At 37.7% G+C, this 18,972-nt stretch overlaps 1 protein-coding gene across 1 annotated transcript in view; it reads left to right on the forward strand.

Annotated features, from left to right (window-relative positions):
- KIDINS220 (kinase D-interacting substrate, 220kDa) overlaps positions 1-18,972 on the forward strand; it is a 66,609-nt gene that overhangs the window by 31,883 nt on the left and 15,754 nt on the right. Inside the window, exons 22-23 of the mRNA XM_008941357.1 lie at positions 12,664-12,842; positions 14,173-14,399. Of these exons, the coding sequence (XP_008939605.1) occupies positions 12,664-12,842; positions 14,173-14,399 (406 nt within the window). The remainder of the gene's footprint in view (positions 1-12,663; positions 12,843-14,172; positions 14,400-18,972) is intronic.

Below are 18,972 nucleotides of genomic sequence, written 5' to 3' on the forward strand. Positions count from 1 at the left end.
TCAGCAGGACAACTGGGGGTAAAACCTGCGCTGTCTCACTGCTGTGCGTTTGGAGGCAGGCTGTAACCAGCTCTCTGCTCGCAGTGGGTGGACCCGTGGGAGGTGCGAGTGCCGGTGAAGGTGGTGCCCGTGTCCCTCCGTGGTGGCGCGGTGCCGGCAGGTGGCACCAGCAGAACGGCTGCAGGCACCTTCCCTGCGCCTCCGTGTCCTAGCACAGCCTGTAGTCCTGTCTGACGTTACTGATCCTTCCTGCTGGGTGCTTCGATTTTCAGTGTTTCAAGGAAGCAACAACACTTTCACAAAGTACAAAAGGTATAGTGAAATGAAAAGAATCTAGTCACTGAGTGTTAAGAAATGAAAGAATAAAAGTAGTCTGCAGATATTTCCCCTCTGTGTGTGCATTATGATCTATGATTTATGTAATCGTATGCTATTTTGCCTCCATAGGGTTACTGTCTTGTAACGTCCAGAATTTAATTTTGCAAACCATATAGCCAGGCTGTATAGTAAAGGGGAGGCTGTGTTCTGTCACATCTCGGTGCTGCCTGTTGTAGTTTAAAGGAATGTGATAGAAAGACTGAACTGAGAGAACTAAAAGCTGCTTTAGGACTATTTGTCAGAGTTTGTGTGGTGCTGGACTAGTCACCTCTGTTAGCACTTGGGCAGTATTTGTGCCTCTATTGGAAGGTGGTACAGAGCTGACAGTTCTGGAGGCTCATATTAGGAAGTGCTTGGTGTTCAGAGCTTTATCTGAAGCTAGTGGGAGTTCTGCTTTCAGTAGGTGAAGTACTCTGAAGTAACTGGTTATCTCAGTTGGATACTAAATAAATACATCTAGGTCTCTGTGGTTCAATTTGTTATTGAAAAAAAAAGAGCTAGCTGATATACTCTTATTCTGAAGGATTGTTGGGGTAATTTTGTGAGTGCTCTCCTATAGGTGCGAAGACTATACCTCATAAGTGACAAACCAGTTCTGTCAGGAGTAGTGTAGCGTTACTGTATTGTACTGCACAGAGGTGGGAAAACCTACTGAAGGTCACATTAGCAATGCTTTCCCAGGGTCTTAAAACAGAAAATTAGGCTTCAATATATGGCACAGGCACACCTCTCTGAACAGTCTTTGTGGACTGGAGACACTTAGACTTCTTTCTCTCTTAGTAACAGGTAGAGATGCTACATTAGAGTTCTTTCCTGAAGGGAAACCAGACCATGCTTTGTAATTGTGTCAAACTTGGAAAGTGCTGAATCTGCATTTGCTTGCTTTTGTTCCTTAAACTAGTTTGCTGTATCATCTCACTTCTATCCTCTCACTCCCAGCCTCTCTCTTTGCTGGTCTGGATCTTTGCTTTGTTTAGTTTTCCAGTTGGTATACTTACAAGTACCATTACTTATTAATATTTACTCCTTTGGGTTTATTTGTTGCCTTTTCTAGTCATCCTTCAACATCAGAATTTTCATGTAGTCTCTCTCCTTGACAGGTTAACCTCCCATTTCTGAGTTTCTGTCTATTGTGCTTTCCTTCCCCTTTTGTTTTTAGGTTGTTCTGTGATCAAGTGCACTATTGTCTTTACCCACCTCTCCATCCCAGTGTACTTTGGTTATTTTTACCATTTTATTTATAATTGTAACATACAGTTAATATTCATATACATTTAGGTTGTGCTGTGTTCCCTGTCTTCCTAAAGTCAGTTTTATGTAATGCCAAACTGGTTTGCAGAAGTTGCAAAAACCAAATTTTCGAAATGGAATAAAATACGTGGGCTTTCTGTAAATGAAGATGTAAGATAATGAGGCTGTCAAATTAAAGGAAGTTTCTGTTGCATGTTTGCAACTGCTACTTCTCAGACTGGTAAATTAGCCAACTATAGGAATGTGCCCTCTTGTAAAGTCTAAATTAAACATCCATGACACCAGAATGAATGTCAGTGCCAGATCAGAATAAATGATATGCTGGGAAAAGTCATTGTGGCTTTTGTAAAGGGAAAACATATTTTAGAAAACTGAATTCTCATGGGGTCAATGAACATGTGAAGAAGGCAATGTAATATTTTGAAATTTAAGAAATCCTAAACAAGATCTTGGTCTGAGAACATTTAAACGGGTTTAAAATTTAAGGCATGTAACAGGTAAGATTGCATCAGGAATACAAGAAGGACGCGACAGATAAGTGCTTTATGAGAAACTTGGAGGTATAGTTTCCAAAGGTGATACTTGCATTCTCTGACCTACCTGTAAATGGTCTGGCAGAGGTGGGGATGCAGAGAGGGTATATGACCAGGACAGCTGTTTCACAGGGGCTTGCGGAATTAACTTTGAGTAAATTGCCCATCACAGTCATTGGGGATGTAGGTATTGTAACATACTGAGGAAAATAATCTCATCTGTAATACCATTGTTGTAGTAATGGACTGTAGAGCTGCATTGAGGAAATAAATTCACAAATCATTGCTGATTTCTCTAAAAAAAAAAAAAAAAACAAAAAACGTTCAATGCTCAGTACCCGTCAGAAAATGAAGCCATGTCTTTAGGAGCTATTAGCAAAGCAATGGAAAGAAGGAAGGTCTTGTGTTATACATATCTGTGATGTAGATAAATTCTAACCACTGTGAGATTCTAGTCGTCACATTTTAAAAAGGTTGTACCAAAGTAGGAAAGATACTAAAGAGGATGAGGAGAGCCCTAGTCTCACTTAAGATTTTCCTGTGGATATCGTCGCTGTCCAATTTCACATGTGGTGAGGAGTCCCAGTTTTAGTTGAATACTTTTTCCTCTTTTTTTTGGATTTTCAGGTCTTCCTCATTCTAAGACATTTGAGCCACTTATTTCTTTTCCCCCAAGGCTTTAGTTTTTCTTTTCAGTTTGAGGCTCTGAATTTTAGTCATCTTGGTTTCTTGGTATTTTCTACTGCTTAAGGCTATAGATGGCAGTGATTTCATATTGCCACCTTGTTGATTAAAAGTCGTGCTATTAAAGCTGACTATATGGGAGAGAATGACTTCTCAGTCTTTTCCTTCATTAAATTTACTCACTAAAGGGATAATCTGCTGAACATGTTTTACCTGTTTATAACCTCCTTTACCACAGCAGAAACCAAAGTCTGCAGTACTTTTTCTATTGGAAGATGTTCCTAGAAGTCACTAAAGGAATTTTGTAACCCTCTTGCCTGCAAGCCTTTGTCATTATGAAATCTGAAGGTGTTAGGTAGAGTTTCTGCATCTAGTTCTCTTGTAGATAAGGCGGATTAACTGGCCTGTCACTTCTTAAAGCTGTTAGTAGCTGGACTGTCCTCGCTAATAAAGTCTCTTCCTTGTATTAAGGTTTTACAGTTGAAAGTGAAACTTCAGCCATGGATGTGCCCATTGAGTTCAAGAATGCAGCTCAGAAGGTGACTGACTAAACATGTAAATACTTGAAAAACTATGGATGTCCTTGAAATTCTCACAACATTTACAGTTCTGCTGGTGTGAATGCCCAGAACTTGTAATGCAAGGCCTAAGTTGAGTCTCATGTGCCTAACTAGCATCTAGAGCCTATTCAGGATCCTTGAGAGTCAGTTTTAAGATGGCCTTAAAAAAAATCCCTGGACAAATAACTGGTTTGAGCACGTTTGGAACAGAACACAGCAGCAAAGGCTAGTTTGAAGTTAAATGTGTTTAAATTAGTTATGCCAACTGCTAGGGCAGGCTGTATGACAAGTTCCAGGAAGCTTCTGGTCCTGGTGAGCATGACTAGTTGTCCAGGAAGGTAGAGGAATTGTGGTAAAAGTTTTGTTTGGCTTTTCAAATGAACATATCAGGGAATGTATTGCAGGCTACCAGAATGCTTTTGTGACCTGCTCGTTACGGAGGGACCCTTGGGGAAAAGTCAGCATGAAGCTGAATGTAATCCATGAGAATTTCCTCATGGTCCTATCAAGACACCATTGAGATAGAACATTCACCCAGGAATTATTAGATCCAGGGTTAAGTATTGTCCTCTCATGGGGTTAAGATCCAGATTCCATATCTTTCTGAATATAATTCTAGGCATTACTTGGTGAAACAGAGAAATGTAAGGCTGGTGTATGTATGGAAATAGTGCTAAGAGAGACTGTGACTTACTATCTCAGTGCTGAAAGATACTGTTGAGAGGATATTGCTTGTCTCCAGAACTGAATTTACAATTTGTTTAATAATACACAATTCAGGTATTCACACAGCTTTCTATTCAAGCATGTCCTGCTGGCTGGTTTTGATGTTACTCTGCTTGTTGTGCTTTGTCGTGAGGGATGGTCCTACCTATCATGTTTTGCTCAGGCTTTGCTTGAACTGGGGTATTAAGATGGGACTTATCAATCCTCTCTGAGGATATCAGCAGATAATTGCTGGGCCCTGAATTTCTGTGATGTGACTATTCTTATATATTAATTCAGAATATTAGAACCTGACATCTTAGCTCAGGAGAGGAGAAACTCTCATAAGCCATCTGTTCAGATTAGGATCTCCACCCTTTATCTCCTTGAAAACATGCTTTTTGGGAAGCTGAAGGAAACTATGGAAATCAAGAATGTTAAATCTTTGATTTTGAAAATACATAACTATATCTTCCAGGCTGAGAAAATGGTTATGCTTTCCTCATCCATTGCTTGGGCTTAATTTAACCTCTGCAATAAAATACTTGTGCACATATGTACGTATGCCTACTTGTGATGGATGTCAAACTGGATGGCAAAACAATGTGCCCAAGCAGAACACACCAAATTTAGAAGAATAACATAATGCCTTTCTTTTCTTCAGAATTCTTTTTTGTGGGGGGGACTAAAGGATCTAAGTCAGCCATAGCTTACTTATTACTTTTTTTTAAATGCTCTTACACTATTGTAGGGAGTTGTTTTTGGAAGATATCTGATTTATCAATAACAGAAAGTATTGGTATTGCTTCATTTCTTCAGTTCCAGATGTTGTCTTTCCAGTTTCAGCACATGTATATGATTTTGCTTGCTTTTTTCCCAGTCCTTTTACTGATGGTTACACCCTTTTGGAAACAACTACAGAAGTAGTTCTCTAGTAATGGTAACCAGAGAAATAAATAGTTAATTTAAGGCTACTAGACCAGCCTATCCTCAGTTTCTCTTTTTTTTTTTTTCCTTTTTTTCTTTAGACTGAACTGGTAAAAACTGATTTAGTTATAAGCAAAACAGCAGATTGTTAGTGTAGGTTTGGAGTTCTATAGCAAGGTTTCGCTGGTGCGATGTTTTACAGGTAAGTTCAGATCTTTTGTGTAGTACACTCATGTGAATGAAATTAGGAAATCACTTAGGCAGGTTAAAACATCTTTCCCTTTCATGTACAGTTGAATATTTCTACTTCATTGTTTACTACTTCAACTTAAGAAAACGTATTTACAGCATGCTGAAAATACCACCAAGATATAAATGATAGGAAATTATTTTATTAAAGAAATTGATTTTATAAAAAAATCAGAAAATAGTATTCTGTAGCACTAGTAGTAAAATCTATTTTTCCCCATATAAAGGCTCATTTATTTTTATAGCAATTTGATGACACATCTGCTTGCTTTATTCAGCTGAAAAGAAAATGTTGGTTCTTGGTGTTTTGTAAAATTGCTTTGTTAAATTATTTTCTAAATCGTTCAACTTTTAACAAATGACATTTGATACTAACATTGGAAAGCAATTTCAGCTAATTAAGTAGATCCTTCTATAAACCATTGGAACATTAAGATGACAAACTGTTCATTCAGGATTATTTTAATTGGTACAATTATTGTAATTTTGTTGCAATTATGAGTTGAGCTAAAAGCTTTTGTCTAAATCATTTGAGAGTTTTTTTGTTAATATACATAAGTAAGAAGAAAAGAAGTAAAATAAAAACTGAAGATAAGCATTATCTGTCTACTTTTTCATTACAGTGCTTTAGACAAGTATCTATTAAATTATTCTTTTAAAAAAGTATGTTACATGTTTTCAGCAAATCTCTAGCAATGTTAAACTTGAGCAAAATCATTGCAAATGCAACTTTTCTGGAAGGTTATTATGTTAATTCCAGTTTTGACACTGTTTAAGTACTTTTTAATAAAAAGGGTGAAATTAACTTTTGAGGGATTTGCAAGTTGTGTAAAATCTATTGATGTATTAATTTAAGAAGTGTAGCTTTTTAGTGATTATAGAAATTAAAAATGAAAAAGCTGTGGAAGGTGCCACATTCATCACTCCAGTTATAATGCTCTCTGCAATCATCTTTTGCCCAGGCCAGGCTTAAGTAAATCACTTCCTTTAAGCAGACAATTTAATATTCTTGTAGACCTCATAGTGAGGCATTACTTGTAGATATTTAACCTGCTTTTTGTTTTTCAGTTTTCTTTTATTGCCTTGTACTTACAACATAGGGCACATGAAGTTCTCGTGCTTGTTACTGTGCTAATAATGTGGTGTCAGTGTTTCAAGGCAACATACTGGTTGAGTAGTAGGTGATTGTTGCCCAAACTGTCTACTAAATAGACCTGCATGAGGCAAGGCAGAGAAGAGGTGGCAGAGGACATGACAAGTAAGAAGGAAGTTGTAATGAAAAGGTCACAGAGAGAGAAAAAGCAGTGGAGCAAAAGCTAGTCAGAATAAGACAGGGGGATTGGTTTTAGCTTTTTTTAAATTTTCCTTACAATACAGAGTAATATTTCTAAAATATTTTCAGATAATGTTAAATGTTTGCCGTACTGTTAATGTAGGTTAATGACGTCTCTGAAAAATGTTCCTGCGTATATTTGAAATCTCTCCAAGCACCACTGATTGATCATAGTTTAGGGTAGAACACAGAAGCCTTAGTTTTAACAATACCATAAACAAATTTCAGGAATGAAAACTTTTATTTTTAACTTATTTAGAATCATAGAATCACCGTGGTTGGAAAGGACTTCCAGGATCATCAAGTCCGGCCTTCCTCCCAACATTTCCCTAACCACTAGACCATAGCCTCAAGTGCTACATCTACTCATTTTTTGAACACCAGGGATGATGACTCCTCCAGTTCCCTGCGGAGCACAATTCCAGTGCCTAACCACTCTCTCAGTGAAGAAATTCTTCCTAATATCTAATCTAAATTCCCTGGCACAACTTGAGGCCATTTCCTCTCATACTGTCATCAGTAATTTGGGAGAAGAGACCGACGCCAGCCTCACTACAACCTCCTTTTAGGTAGCTGTAGAGAGCAATAAGGACTCCTCTCAGTCTTCGCTTCTCCAGACTAAACAACCCCAGTTCCCTCAGCTAGTCTTCGGAAGACATGTTTTCCAGCCCTCTCACCAGCCTCATTGCCCTTCTGTGGACCTGTTCCAGCACCTCAATGTCCTTATCCTGTGGTGCCCAAAACTGGACACAGCACTCAAGGTGTGGTGTCACCAGTGCTGAGTCCAGGGACGTGATCACCTCCTTACTCCTGCTGGTCACACCATTTCTGGTACAGGCCAGGATGCTGTTGGCCTTCTTGTCCACCTGGGCACACTGCTGGCTCATCTTCAGTTGTCTTTAAGTCAGCTTTAATAATGAGTTTTAGTCAATTCATGATTGGTGGAGTTGATGAAGTTGGAAATACGGTTGGAGGTGGTGGCTTTTCGTGTCTGCTGAATGTTTTTGTTGAAAGTAGAATATTTATTCAAAATCGGAGAATATGGGAAAACAGTGAGGTCAGATGACAAGCTGGAAATGGCAGCTCTTCACTACCTACTGCTAGTGGCTCATATCCTGGCTTTTACACCACAATAAATGTGATGTAATCTATCTCTCAGGAAAAAAAAAAAAAAAAAAAAAAAAAAGAGGAGATAAAATACTTGCTTCATATACGGAAAAGACTTTAGTCTCATATTGCTGTAAAAGCCTACCACTGAACAGGAGTATGGAATATCAGGTTCTTTGGAAGCAAGTGCTCTAGTATTCCTTGCAGCAACTTACTCATGTGCCCATGCAATAAATTTGCCTGTTTAGGCACAGAGTCTTTAGACTCTGTCATAAGAAGCTGCTTCAGAAGGGCAAGACAGGGAACAAGTGAGCTAATCCAGATGCTCTGTAAAGGAAATAGTCTTTGGTCCTGGTTGATTTGAATTTTGGTTATTAACTTATTAATGTTTAGCAATTGTACCTTCTTGCCTTCCATTTCTGGATGGTGTTTGTAACAGATTGATGGATTAGCTTTTGACTTGAGAGGTCAAGCTGATGCTTTGGTGAGTGAAGTTTTTGCCACGGACTTTTGGAAGTGGCGTGTCCTTTAGCCTGGTCCAGAGGTTTTACTGTGTGCCATAACATAGCCTCAGAAAAGAATCTTGTGCTGGTGACTAGAATGAACCATAGACGTTTCTAATGCTAGAGGACCTGAAAACACTTGCTGAACTTCTGAAGTCCTACAGGTGGAGATATTGAGTAAGAGGATTCCTGCATAAAGCCTTGAAGTAGCTCCGTAACTAATGTTCAGTAATGAAAATGCCCAAACTGGATTAATAACAGTATTCCTGTATTTCACTTGTGCTAGTGATCTTACTGGACTTGTCAGCTAGTGGGACATAATTACTGTTTTGTTTACAGAGAAGTTCTGATCAGTCTTAGATTCTTCTGTGCTTCTCTGTTTTGCTGCTTTTCCATGTGTGTAATAAATGTATTGATTTTAAAAAATCTTTTTGCCCTCTATAATTCAAATAGCACTGCACAGCTGTGAATGAATCCAGGCATTTGTAACTTATTAACAGAGCTTTTTTAATTATAAAGAATGCAAATTTAGGGTTTGTTCTGGAAAGTTCTATTAAAGATAGACCTTTTTGATATGGCTTAATGGCTGTGTTATATGAGTGTGGGAGATAAATTTAATAAATAATCTTTTAAGGATCAAAATGGTTTTTCTTTCTGAAACGATCAGAAACAGCAACACTCAGATGAGATGCTTTATATGCTCTTGAATTGGATAGAGACAGTTTTGCAAAGGAAGCTTTCCTGAATACCTACGATAACAGGAGTTTTTAAATAGCAGTTGCATCTGTTCAGTGAAGTCTCTGTACTGCTTAATATGCACTGAGGGGTTTATAATTTTTGTCTAGATAGATTTATCAAACTATAGCTTTTTTTTTTTGTCTTTATTAAGATAAAATGTTGATTCCCTTATGTTTTAGTGTTGGGTGTGTGACGACTTACTATTCCTGCCTTTATATAAGTGTGTATATGAGCAAATACTCTTTTTCAATTAATGTCCAAATAACCTGTTGCAAATTTCAGCCTGAAACAATATTTGCAGCACTATTCTTGGTATGTTGATAGTGCTGCAGATTTTCTGGAGCATTTTACGCGAGAGCTTTTTAATCCAGAAAACAAACAAATAAACAAACAACTAAGGTATAAAGATACACTGGCACTGTACTGAGCAGAAAAGAGAAGAATAGGATTAATAACTTCAGAGCAAAGCATTCTGTTATTAGTGTTTTATTATTAGGTATTAAAGGTCACATGTCTAATCAGCAGACTGTTAAGTATCAAAATTTCATACTGCATTCCAAAGTGGCTCAGAGTTTCTAAATTTCTGTTTCTCAGTATCAATCCTTTAGAAAAGATCATTTTGTGTCATTTTTAATGAGAAGTAATTTCATTATTTTAAGAAACATTTTTGTCTTAAACTGTACTGAGAGAAAAATTTAAAAGGCAGGTGATATGTGAAGCATTATATGGCTTTATGTTCATGCCTTCTGTTGCTCTGTTTATTGTTTAATAACAGTCAGGTCTGTTGTGCAGAAGTTAAGTGACTCTTACCCATGTAGTTACTTGCTCCTATAAAACACATGAGGAAAAAAAAAAATGTAGGTTTGTGAAGAGTAACTTGTAGAATTTTTTTGTTGTCACCTTCAGGGAGAGGTTTGGAAAGAACAGGGTGAGTCCTCCAATGAGGCTTCTTGCAGACCTCACAACAGTCTGATGCCAGGTTACTCAGTCGCACTGTATCAGAGCTGCCCCTTGAGCACAGGCAACAGAAGGCCTGGCCTGGGGGCTGGGGGAAGAGGGGATGGGTCCTCCAGGACCTGACATAGCCAACCAAACAGGGAATGTGGGCACAGCACAGCCTTCAGTGTGGGTGCAGGTAGTTGGTGCTGCTGCTGTTTTCCCACCACGTGGTTGAGTGGTGAAGGACCATGTCCTGTGGTGGCAGCCATCTTCTGCAGAAGGAGCTGAGTAGGTAGGCTGTGTCCTGTGTAGCCCAACAGGCCAGCGTCTTCCTAAGCTATGCTGCCAGCATTCAGTGCTGGGCTCACTGTTGGACTGTAGTGATTATTTTCCAAATCAGTCATAGAAGTGCAAGTTGAACGTAAACTAGAAAAAATCTGGAGCAAATTCACTGCCTTTTGAGTGGAAGATGGCATACCTATATGTACTCGTAATAAATTGTTTTTATTTGAGGAAAAAGCCAGAAATAAACCATCATTGTTGGAATATAACTTAATCCACACTGAAAGCAGTTTTTAATTATAGCCGAGCATGGAAAGGACATGTGCAGAATGGTGGAATGAATTTTTAAGGTTCTCTTCTGTCAATGTAATGTTCTGTTTTGGGATCATTCCTTTTAAATTTAAATAGTTTCTTGTGGAAGCAGACACTCTGTAACACTGTCAGGTTTTAATATTTCTGATTTAAAGAATAATTCTTCTTCCTTGGGAAAATCTAGCCCCAAAATGAGAATAGGGCGTTCACAGTGCTTTATTTTTAGATCTGTGTGCTTATATTTTAGAAAAAGTAACTCCTAAAGTGCTTTACATGCTAACCTTTTATTTTTTATCTGAGAAGTACAGGCGCATGCGATTTTTGTGGCTCTTTGCCAAAAGATTATCATTTACATAAGTATTTCTTTCAAAGGCGTAGTTTAAGACATTGAGCTCAGGAGGTTGGAATAGAGACTTCAATCTGCACACCAGCAGTGGGCTATTGGCTTCTGAACAGTAGCTTTGTTCATCGTATTCAGAACACTGTTCACATTCAGACTTAAGTAGAGCTGGCATTAAAATTCAGCTAATTTGTTTCATGTGATTCATCAGCTGTGTGTTTTATTTAAATCTATGTCACATTCTCTTTTGGCTTTTTATTTTGTAGATTGGAGTGTTGAAGTAGGCCACTTTTTAACTCTTCAGTCCCTGTCTTGAAAAGTGACTTAATTTTCATTCTGGCAGTGTCGAACTCTTGTCTAGAATATGCATAGTAAATACGTATAACTAAAGCGGGCATTAGTGGATTTGGGTTTTTTACTTTTCTGATGTTTGAATAAAAACATACATTTACACTCAGTCATAGCTTTATATAAGGCAAAATAGAAGAACCTGAGGTAGTAGCTAAATATTAATGTGAAATATACCATTCTCAGAGTCTGTTGAGTATACAAGCTTTACTGGACCACTTTCAGCTCCTATTAGATTTCTTTAAATGCTCTTGAAGAATGAACTGTTCGTGTTCTTTGGAACTGTAACATGCTTCTGGGTGTTGAGTTTTTCTTATAGAACCACCATAATTTATTCTTTTAAGGTTTGTGCCTGTGAAGCCTTATGTGCATTGAACTTCCCAAAAGTGGATAATCCCACTGCCACCCAGGCAGCTGCTCATAATGATTTACAGGATCAGAACCTTTGTTAGAATAAGCTAGACTTGCTTTCATGTTTTTTATTAGTTACCTTTTCCTATGCTCTAAAAGTAATATCTAACTGTGAATAAAGTTATGGGTAGGTACTGCTTATGACAGCATGTTCTGGCAGTATCCTCCATCTGTTAGGTACATGGGCCATTCAGATATTTTCAGGTAAAATTTACAGGAATTAGTTAATTCTATTTTTAGTATAGGTATACCATAAAACAGTATATTTTTGATAGGTTACTGCATGTACCTGGGGGCTCCTTCCTCCCTTTCCCTCCATGGATCAATGTGCTCCTTTCCCCCATGACAGCACTGTCAGTTGCCTTAGCTGCTTTAATTGTCCAGTAATCAGAGGAAAAAACTCTTATACTTGCTTTGTGCTGTGCTAACTTCTTTTTAGCAAGTTAACAGCAGCTCACAGAGCAGTCAAGGTGTTGACTTATATTGATTATGTCTCATGGTTTTGTTGTTCTCTTCTGTTTGTACCTTGTCTTAGAAGGTGAATTACTTGAAACCAGACAGTTGTTTTTACACTTTTTACCATGAAGTCATGCGCAGGTGGGATTTAATCAATGTCCAGGATAAGCTTGAGTGTTCCTTTTACAAGAAATATTGCTTCAAAATGAGATTTTTAGCTGTGGAATTTCTGATTGGGGTGTCAGAATTTGAATGGATGTTTGAAGTTAATGTTGACAAATGTTCATTTCTCTTTACTTTGAATTTGATGTTACTGACCTGTAAATTCCTGATCTGATTTTAATCTTCCGTAAGGCTTCTTTGAGATTTCTCTGAAGCATACAATGAGATCAGATTACTTATCGGTTTGAGATTTTTTTACATATCAGAAAACATTCAATTTTTCTTTCTGCAGACAGTGCAGCCCTTCATGGGTTCGCTTCATTTCCAGAGAACAGGGAGAATGGATGCAAGGGTGCTGGTATTTCATCCTAGAATATCACTGTGCAAACGGAAGTCATACTGTAATAAACATGGTTTACGATGTATCTCATTTTTTTCCCCCCAGAATTTCAAAGAATATTCCTACAACTAAAGATGTTGAGCCTCTACTTGAAATTGATGCAGATATACGGAACTTTGAGGTATTTTTGTCTTCACGGACTCCTGTTCTTGTTGCACGGGATGTAAGAACCTTTTTGCCATGTACTGTGAACTTAGATCCCAAGCTACGAGAAATCATTGCAGGTGAGTATGCTTTCCAGTAAAGGGAAAATGACAGTTGCATGATTTCTTTTCATTTTAGGTAATTGGCATGTTACACAAAATGCTGATTTGTTCATCACATCAGACCTTCATATTGTCTGATTTGACTTAGTAACTGGCTGTTCAGCTTCACTTATTAGCTTTACTGTAAAGGCCAGATCATACTGGACTGAAGTTTCTCTTTTGGACAGGAGTAATCCACTGTTCTTGATTTGAGGACTGCTTTAACAGGTGTAGGAAATCCATGCACATGATATTCTAGTGGTAGAGATGCAAGTTGACTTCTAGATGTTTGTTAACAATCTGAATAGTGTCAGTAAGATCCTCTAGAACTGAAGCCAGTGGAACAAAGTGGAACATCTACATTTGCTGTGTACCCCACTAGATACCTGTGCAGTAGGTACTCCTGAGCTACCTTTTAGTCTGCTATTGCATGATACCTGAATTCATTCTAGGACAAGTGTTGTTTATTGGGTGGTGGTGGTTATGCTGTTATCTTCACTCACTTGTAGTCTCAAAATTGCAGTCAACTTCAGGTAAGTTCTGTTGTGTAAAAACAGTCCACGTGGGATGAAACATTCTGGCTACTTACTGCTGCTGTGGATTCATTGCTCTTTTCCAATCTTAGGGATTGCTATTGACTCTGGAGTAATGCTAAAGCACTCTGGTACTTCCACCTGCTCAGAGATGCTAAAGCTTTGAAGGAAACACAACTTTTACATTGAAAATAGGATCTTTATTAGTCTTTGGTATGATAGTGTTCCAGGTGTGAACTGAATTCAGGTATTAATAGTTCTTTTTACCTGTCTTTCCTGTCATGACACTTTTCTTCAGACCTCAGTTGGAATCCTTTTTTGTTCTTTCTTTTTTCCAACTTCCTTCTCTGCACCCAGTAGCTCCACTTGATGGCCTGATTTTGTTTGCAGGGTTTGTCTTGTTAATCTCTTCAGGAAGAGCACAGGTCTGACTATCACAACAGACACACCTACCACTTACGTGGTACATTCCTGCATTTCTTCTCATTTATGTTGGGATTTGTTACTTGTTCTCTCCAAGAAAGAATGTTTAGAGACATTTAATATGCTCCATAAATTCATGCAATAAATTGTCCTAACTCTGCTAAAGACTCCTGTGTATATGTGATCCCCAAGGGAAATTATCCAAATGCAGATGAAATTGACGTTTGATGTTCTGCTTGATGAGCCCTGATTTGAGTTAAATACACAAAAACATACTGTAATGAACTGGCAAAGAAAAACTTTTCCAGCTATTTCAAGCAAAGTCTCATTCTTTTTACCTCTTTATTTTTCAGATGTTCGTGCTGCAAGAGATCAAATGAATATTGGAGGACTTCCTTATCCCACGTTGCCTTTACATGAAGCACCTGCTAGAGCAACATCTCTGTTCAGTCAGCCTTCATCAGCTTGCTCTTCCACAGCCTCTTTCAATGGACCTTTCAATAGTGGAGTGTTATCACCACAACCTCATAGCAGTTACTATAGTGGTATGACAGGACCTCAGCATCCATTTTACAATCGGGTAAATAGTTGAGAACCAATTAATATTCTTCTGATATAATCTGATAATATTGCAGATGTCATCTGCGAAATATTAAAAGGCCCATGGAAGTTTTAGCTAGGAATGGAGAAGAGTCTAAAAGTTGGTAAAGTTCACAGTAATGTTTAGTCATTGTGGTCTGGGCAAGAAGTGGGATAAATTACATCAAAAAAGAAATTACACAAAGGGAAAAGAGGTCAAATAATTTTGATATACTCCTCAATTGTAGGATATTGCAGGGTTATTTTTTATTTTTTGTGGGGTAAACTGGGCTCAGTTGTTCATATACTTGCCTTGAAGGGATCCCGAGTGTTTCTTGGTGACTTTGGTTAAAACATACAGAAACTCGAGTGGCAAGCTGCATCACCAGAACGTATGTCTGTCTTCCCTTTTGTCTCTTTTTAAAGCTGTCCTGGGATCTTTTCCTGAAGCCAGTGTTGCACTAGTTTAAAGGAATTAACATAAATTACAAAAAACATACACTTCTGAGCTATCTGTGGGCCTTGGAAAATACAGTACTGGCGTGGCTCACCTGAAAATCTAACCAAGTACTTTACTGTGTAGTCAGATCGAGTCTAACCTTTCTATTTTGTGGATTTATTTTTAACCTTTATTTTTTACCGTTTTTTCCCTGCAATACTAACAGGAAAAAAAAAAGTAGAAAGCAGAAATAAGTCATAGTTTACTTCTATATACAGGAAACGGCTTCAACTTCTAAGTGCATTTCACCATAGATAAATGTTTAAGCTAATAAGCTGGAAAGAAAATCATTTTTGTGGGGTTATTACTAAATTAGTGTTAGTTAACCAAGGCAGAAAAGAGTAAATATAGCACAGAACTTAAATTATCTGTTCAAAATTATTCTTATATATCCTCAATACAATGACAATATACTGTTTTGTTGAAAATAATTTAAACTACATATTCTTTGAAGTAGTCCAACACTGATAAATGCTTGTCATGTGAATCCTCCTGCTGATGCCAGCTCAGCTTTGTTAAAGTAGGTATTTAATCGGAAGCCCTGTTTCTGTGTTTGTGTTACTGTACATGACAAGGTTTAAAGTATGGGCTGATAAACAGTTGAAACTTGTATGGTTTTTGGCTCTTACAAGCATTACAAAAGCAATTATTGGTGAGTCATAAGCTGTTCTTACTTTGTGGTTTAGACTCAGCTGGGAGCTGAGCACCATGTGAAGAGAAGAGGGAGAAAAATGCAAAACCCTGTGGGTTGAGATAAGGAGGATTTAATAAAACAGTGCAAAAGGATCAATAAACAACAGTAATAACAGTGGTGAAACAATATATAAAGCAAGTGATACAAAGAGGGACCACATTAGTTCCAAACCCACTCCTCCAGGCCCTTCTGTCAGGGATATGACCTGTCCATCCCAGCTGAGGCACACACCCAACTTATGGTGAAAATTAACCCTATCTTAGGACATTTTACAATCACTTTATTTGTTCATTTGTATTAAGTGCATGCACGGGCTTACAGGCATGCTTATTTTTTTTGCCTGCTGAAGCCTAAAATACTTCAGGTTTGGCCCTTGTCTCTGGAATTTTATAATGCCCTTCTAAGGTGTAATTGTTTTCAGTGTTTCACACTTTCAAATACTGACAAAGAGCTGTATCCATTACTTTGGAGTCATAAAGGTAGCGGCATGAATACCATATACCTAGGTAAGTGTTGAGAACCTTATAATAGTAGAAAATTTAGACTGAAAGGCTGTTTTCTTCAGCATTTTCAATCCTACTTTGCTTCTCAGGTTTTTGTAAGACTGGCGTTTAAAAAAGAACAGCAACTGAAGAATAGGCTCTCCCCAGTAGGAGTTTCTGAGAGAGGTCTTAGATACCTGTATGGCACAACACAATGGGTTCAGATGCTTCTGTGAAAATGCCTGAATTTTATGCAAAAACGCCCGAAGTTCTGGGGATACTTGCCTTGTTCAGACCAGTGAATGGTTCCTGTCCTGTTGTCTTTAAGCATTTATTTGTGCTTAAGAAAGAATGCCTTTGAGCTGTTGGGGAAAAAAACTCTGGATTAGTTTTAGGAGATACAGGTTTTCTATTATGTAAGTTTCTGCTTTATTCTTTAGATGCCCCTGTGTTGTGGACCGAACTTCCAGTGACATAATCTATTAATTTTTGGTTTAAAAACCCATTCCCCGTCTGTATAGCTGTAAAGGAAAGATGATAGTCCCATTTAGCAGCTCTTCAACTTGGCGCTTTGGCTCTCAGTGTAGGACTATGCTGAGAGTACATTTTAGTACCATGTAATGGCCTGGCTACAAGCTGGATTCCAGTTCAGTTTCTCAAAATTGCTGCTGTCATGGATCGTTGTGGTGATCATGTTTCTTATAGGGAAGGTCAGAGCAGTAGGCAAGTCTTAATTGGGATTTCCTGGGTGGGGACTGGAAACTATGGTATGTGAAGACTTTTTTTTGCAAAGGAGGAGAAAATTCTCTGATACCTTGGAAAAATAATGAACCCCACACTTAGGCTTTATAGGAGGCTACCTGCAGACTTGGAGAACAGCTCTACACTGGTGTACACCCAACATGTTTTTATATTGATCTCATGTTTTCACGCTGTCTGTATTATTTCAAATGAAGTAATGAATATACTTCAAATGAAGAGTTCAGTCTGTGGAGTTCAAGCCTGTAATGGGGAATTAATCCCACAGTTGGGAAGCAGTGGAGTAGCTGAAGTGGGCTCAAGGCATAATTAGGCATTATGAAAGAATCGGGGGATAATCGTCGTATTAGACGAGTCGTTTTCATTGCTTTGTAGTTTGATGACTCGCAACCAACAAGCAGGTGCTCACTCCCTGTTTCAGAGGATAGCCTTGCAGTCAGAATTGGGCACTTGAATGCAGCATGAATGATCATTAAGCATTTTGTGCTCAGGGGTTTTCCACATGGTTTAAGCTGTTAGTGGAAAACTGAGGCATTTAATTATTCTAGAAATAACGTCACTTTTTTAGAGGATAATTTCATTTCCAGAAAATACCACAGAATCTGTGCCTTACAACAACAAAATAGATTTAAAGCAGTGAATTTTCTGAGTCATCCTATACTAACCTGTAAGTGTAGGGGAAAGGATAGGTACTGACTCTTCTGCCTATTTAAAAAAAAGCAAAAAAACCAAACCAGACTTCCACATTTGGACTAACGGTTACAATGCGTATCATGTCACTTCATATGTTGGAAGAGCATATGAAATTTTAGTGGTAATCATGTGAAAATGTGCAAAGGCTATCTCTAGCAGCTAAGGATATGGAACCATCTGTAGTTTCCAGAAATTACTGAAAATTGTAGCATATGCCATCTAAGTAATTGATGTAGGAAGGAATTAAACTTTTAATTTCTGAGTTCATTTACAACTGCTTCTGAATGCAGAGTTTTTTTAGTCACTATAGACAAATCCAAAATTGAATACTTAACAGATTTTACTCCTTCCCTCATATATTGGCCATGGAGTTATAAAATAATTTACTCTGTGCTCAATTTGGTGCATTAAACTACTCGGAATCTTGTCATGTGCAGAAACACAAACCAAATAGTATGTTCTGTTTTGTTCAAGAGCTGGGTAATGCATTTTTTTAAATGCTATGTATAGAAACATCAGAAATCTGTAATACAGACGTTATTTTGAGACTCCTGTTTGGGTTTTTATAAGAACTAGCTAATGAATTGAAAGCCATGAGCACTGTAATGCTCCTTGTCTAAAGTCTAAAGGCTCTGTTGCTTTCCATTACATTGGCTTAAAAGAAAATTGCTAACGAGTTGAAAAGCTTTATTTCAAAACCCAACTTCAATACACAGATAGGTCAAAACAAAATTTCACAATGTTGGAAAAGCAATTTGTACTTCCTAACAGCATTGCCAATTGCAATGTTCATAACTCTTAAATGCAGGCTTGTGCATACACACACACAGAGGTTTTGTTGTAGTGTGTGAATTTTAGGGAACATGTTTTTACAGTAGATTTTAAAACTTGAAAGATTGGTACATATGGAGTCCTCTGTTGGAAGCATATTTGTGATTTTGAGATCTCTGTATCTTCTAGAAGTGACTTTGTTAAAAGCCTGAATTCTCATTTGGACCCTTTACACTGATGTGCTGATAAGACTTTTGGAAACTTGAATAGTGTTTGTTTTCTTCAAATTTGTTAGTAAAAAGGGATGAAAAGGAGCTTGGTTCTAAAAATCACGATTAGAGTTAACTGGTATTTGTGGAGGGAAAACAAAAGTATTTTAAAAAATATTTCTGCTACTTGTTTTCTGATAATTAACATTGTCCTTTAAAATGGTGTTGTATTGAAAAACTTGCATTAATGTATTTCCAACAAAACAAAGCTCAAATATTGTCTGCTATAAAAATCTGTTCTATGACTTATAAAATCTAGTCTTTGTGGAAGCCTTCAGATTGGTTGCCACAAATATGGGATGTTCTAGTGATGCTAATACACATCACATTCTTTTCTTTTGGTGTAGTTTTCTTCAGTACTATGAAACTTTGCAAATTTTACTGAGCATCTAGTTTTTGGTTCAGCA

The sequence above is a fragment of the Merops nubicus genome, unplaced genomic scaffold (assembly GCF_000691845.1).
Source record: "Merops nubicus isolate BGI_N331 unplaced genomic scaffold, ASM69184v1 scaffold11220, whole genome shotgun sequence".
In the NCBI taxonomy this organism is placed as follows: Eukaryota; Metazoa; Chordata; class Aves; order Coraciiformes; family Meropidae; genus Merops; species Merops nubicus.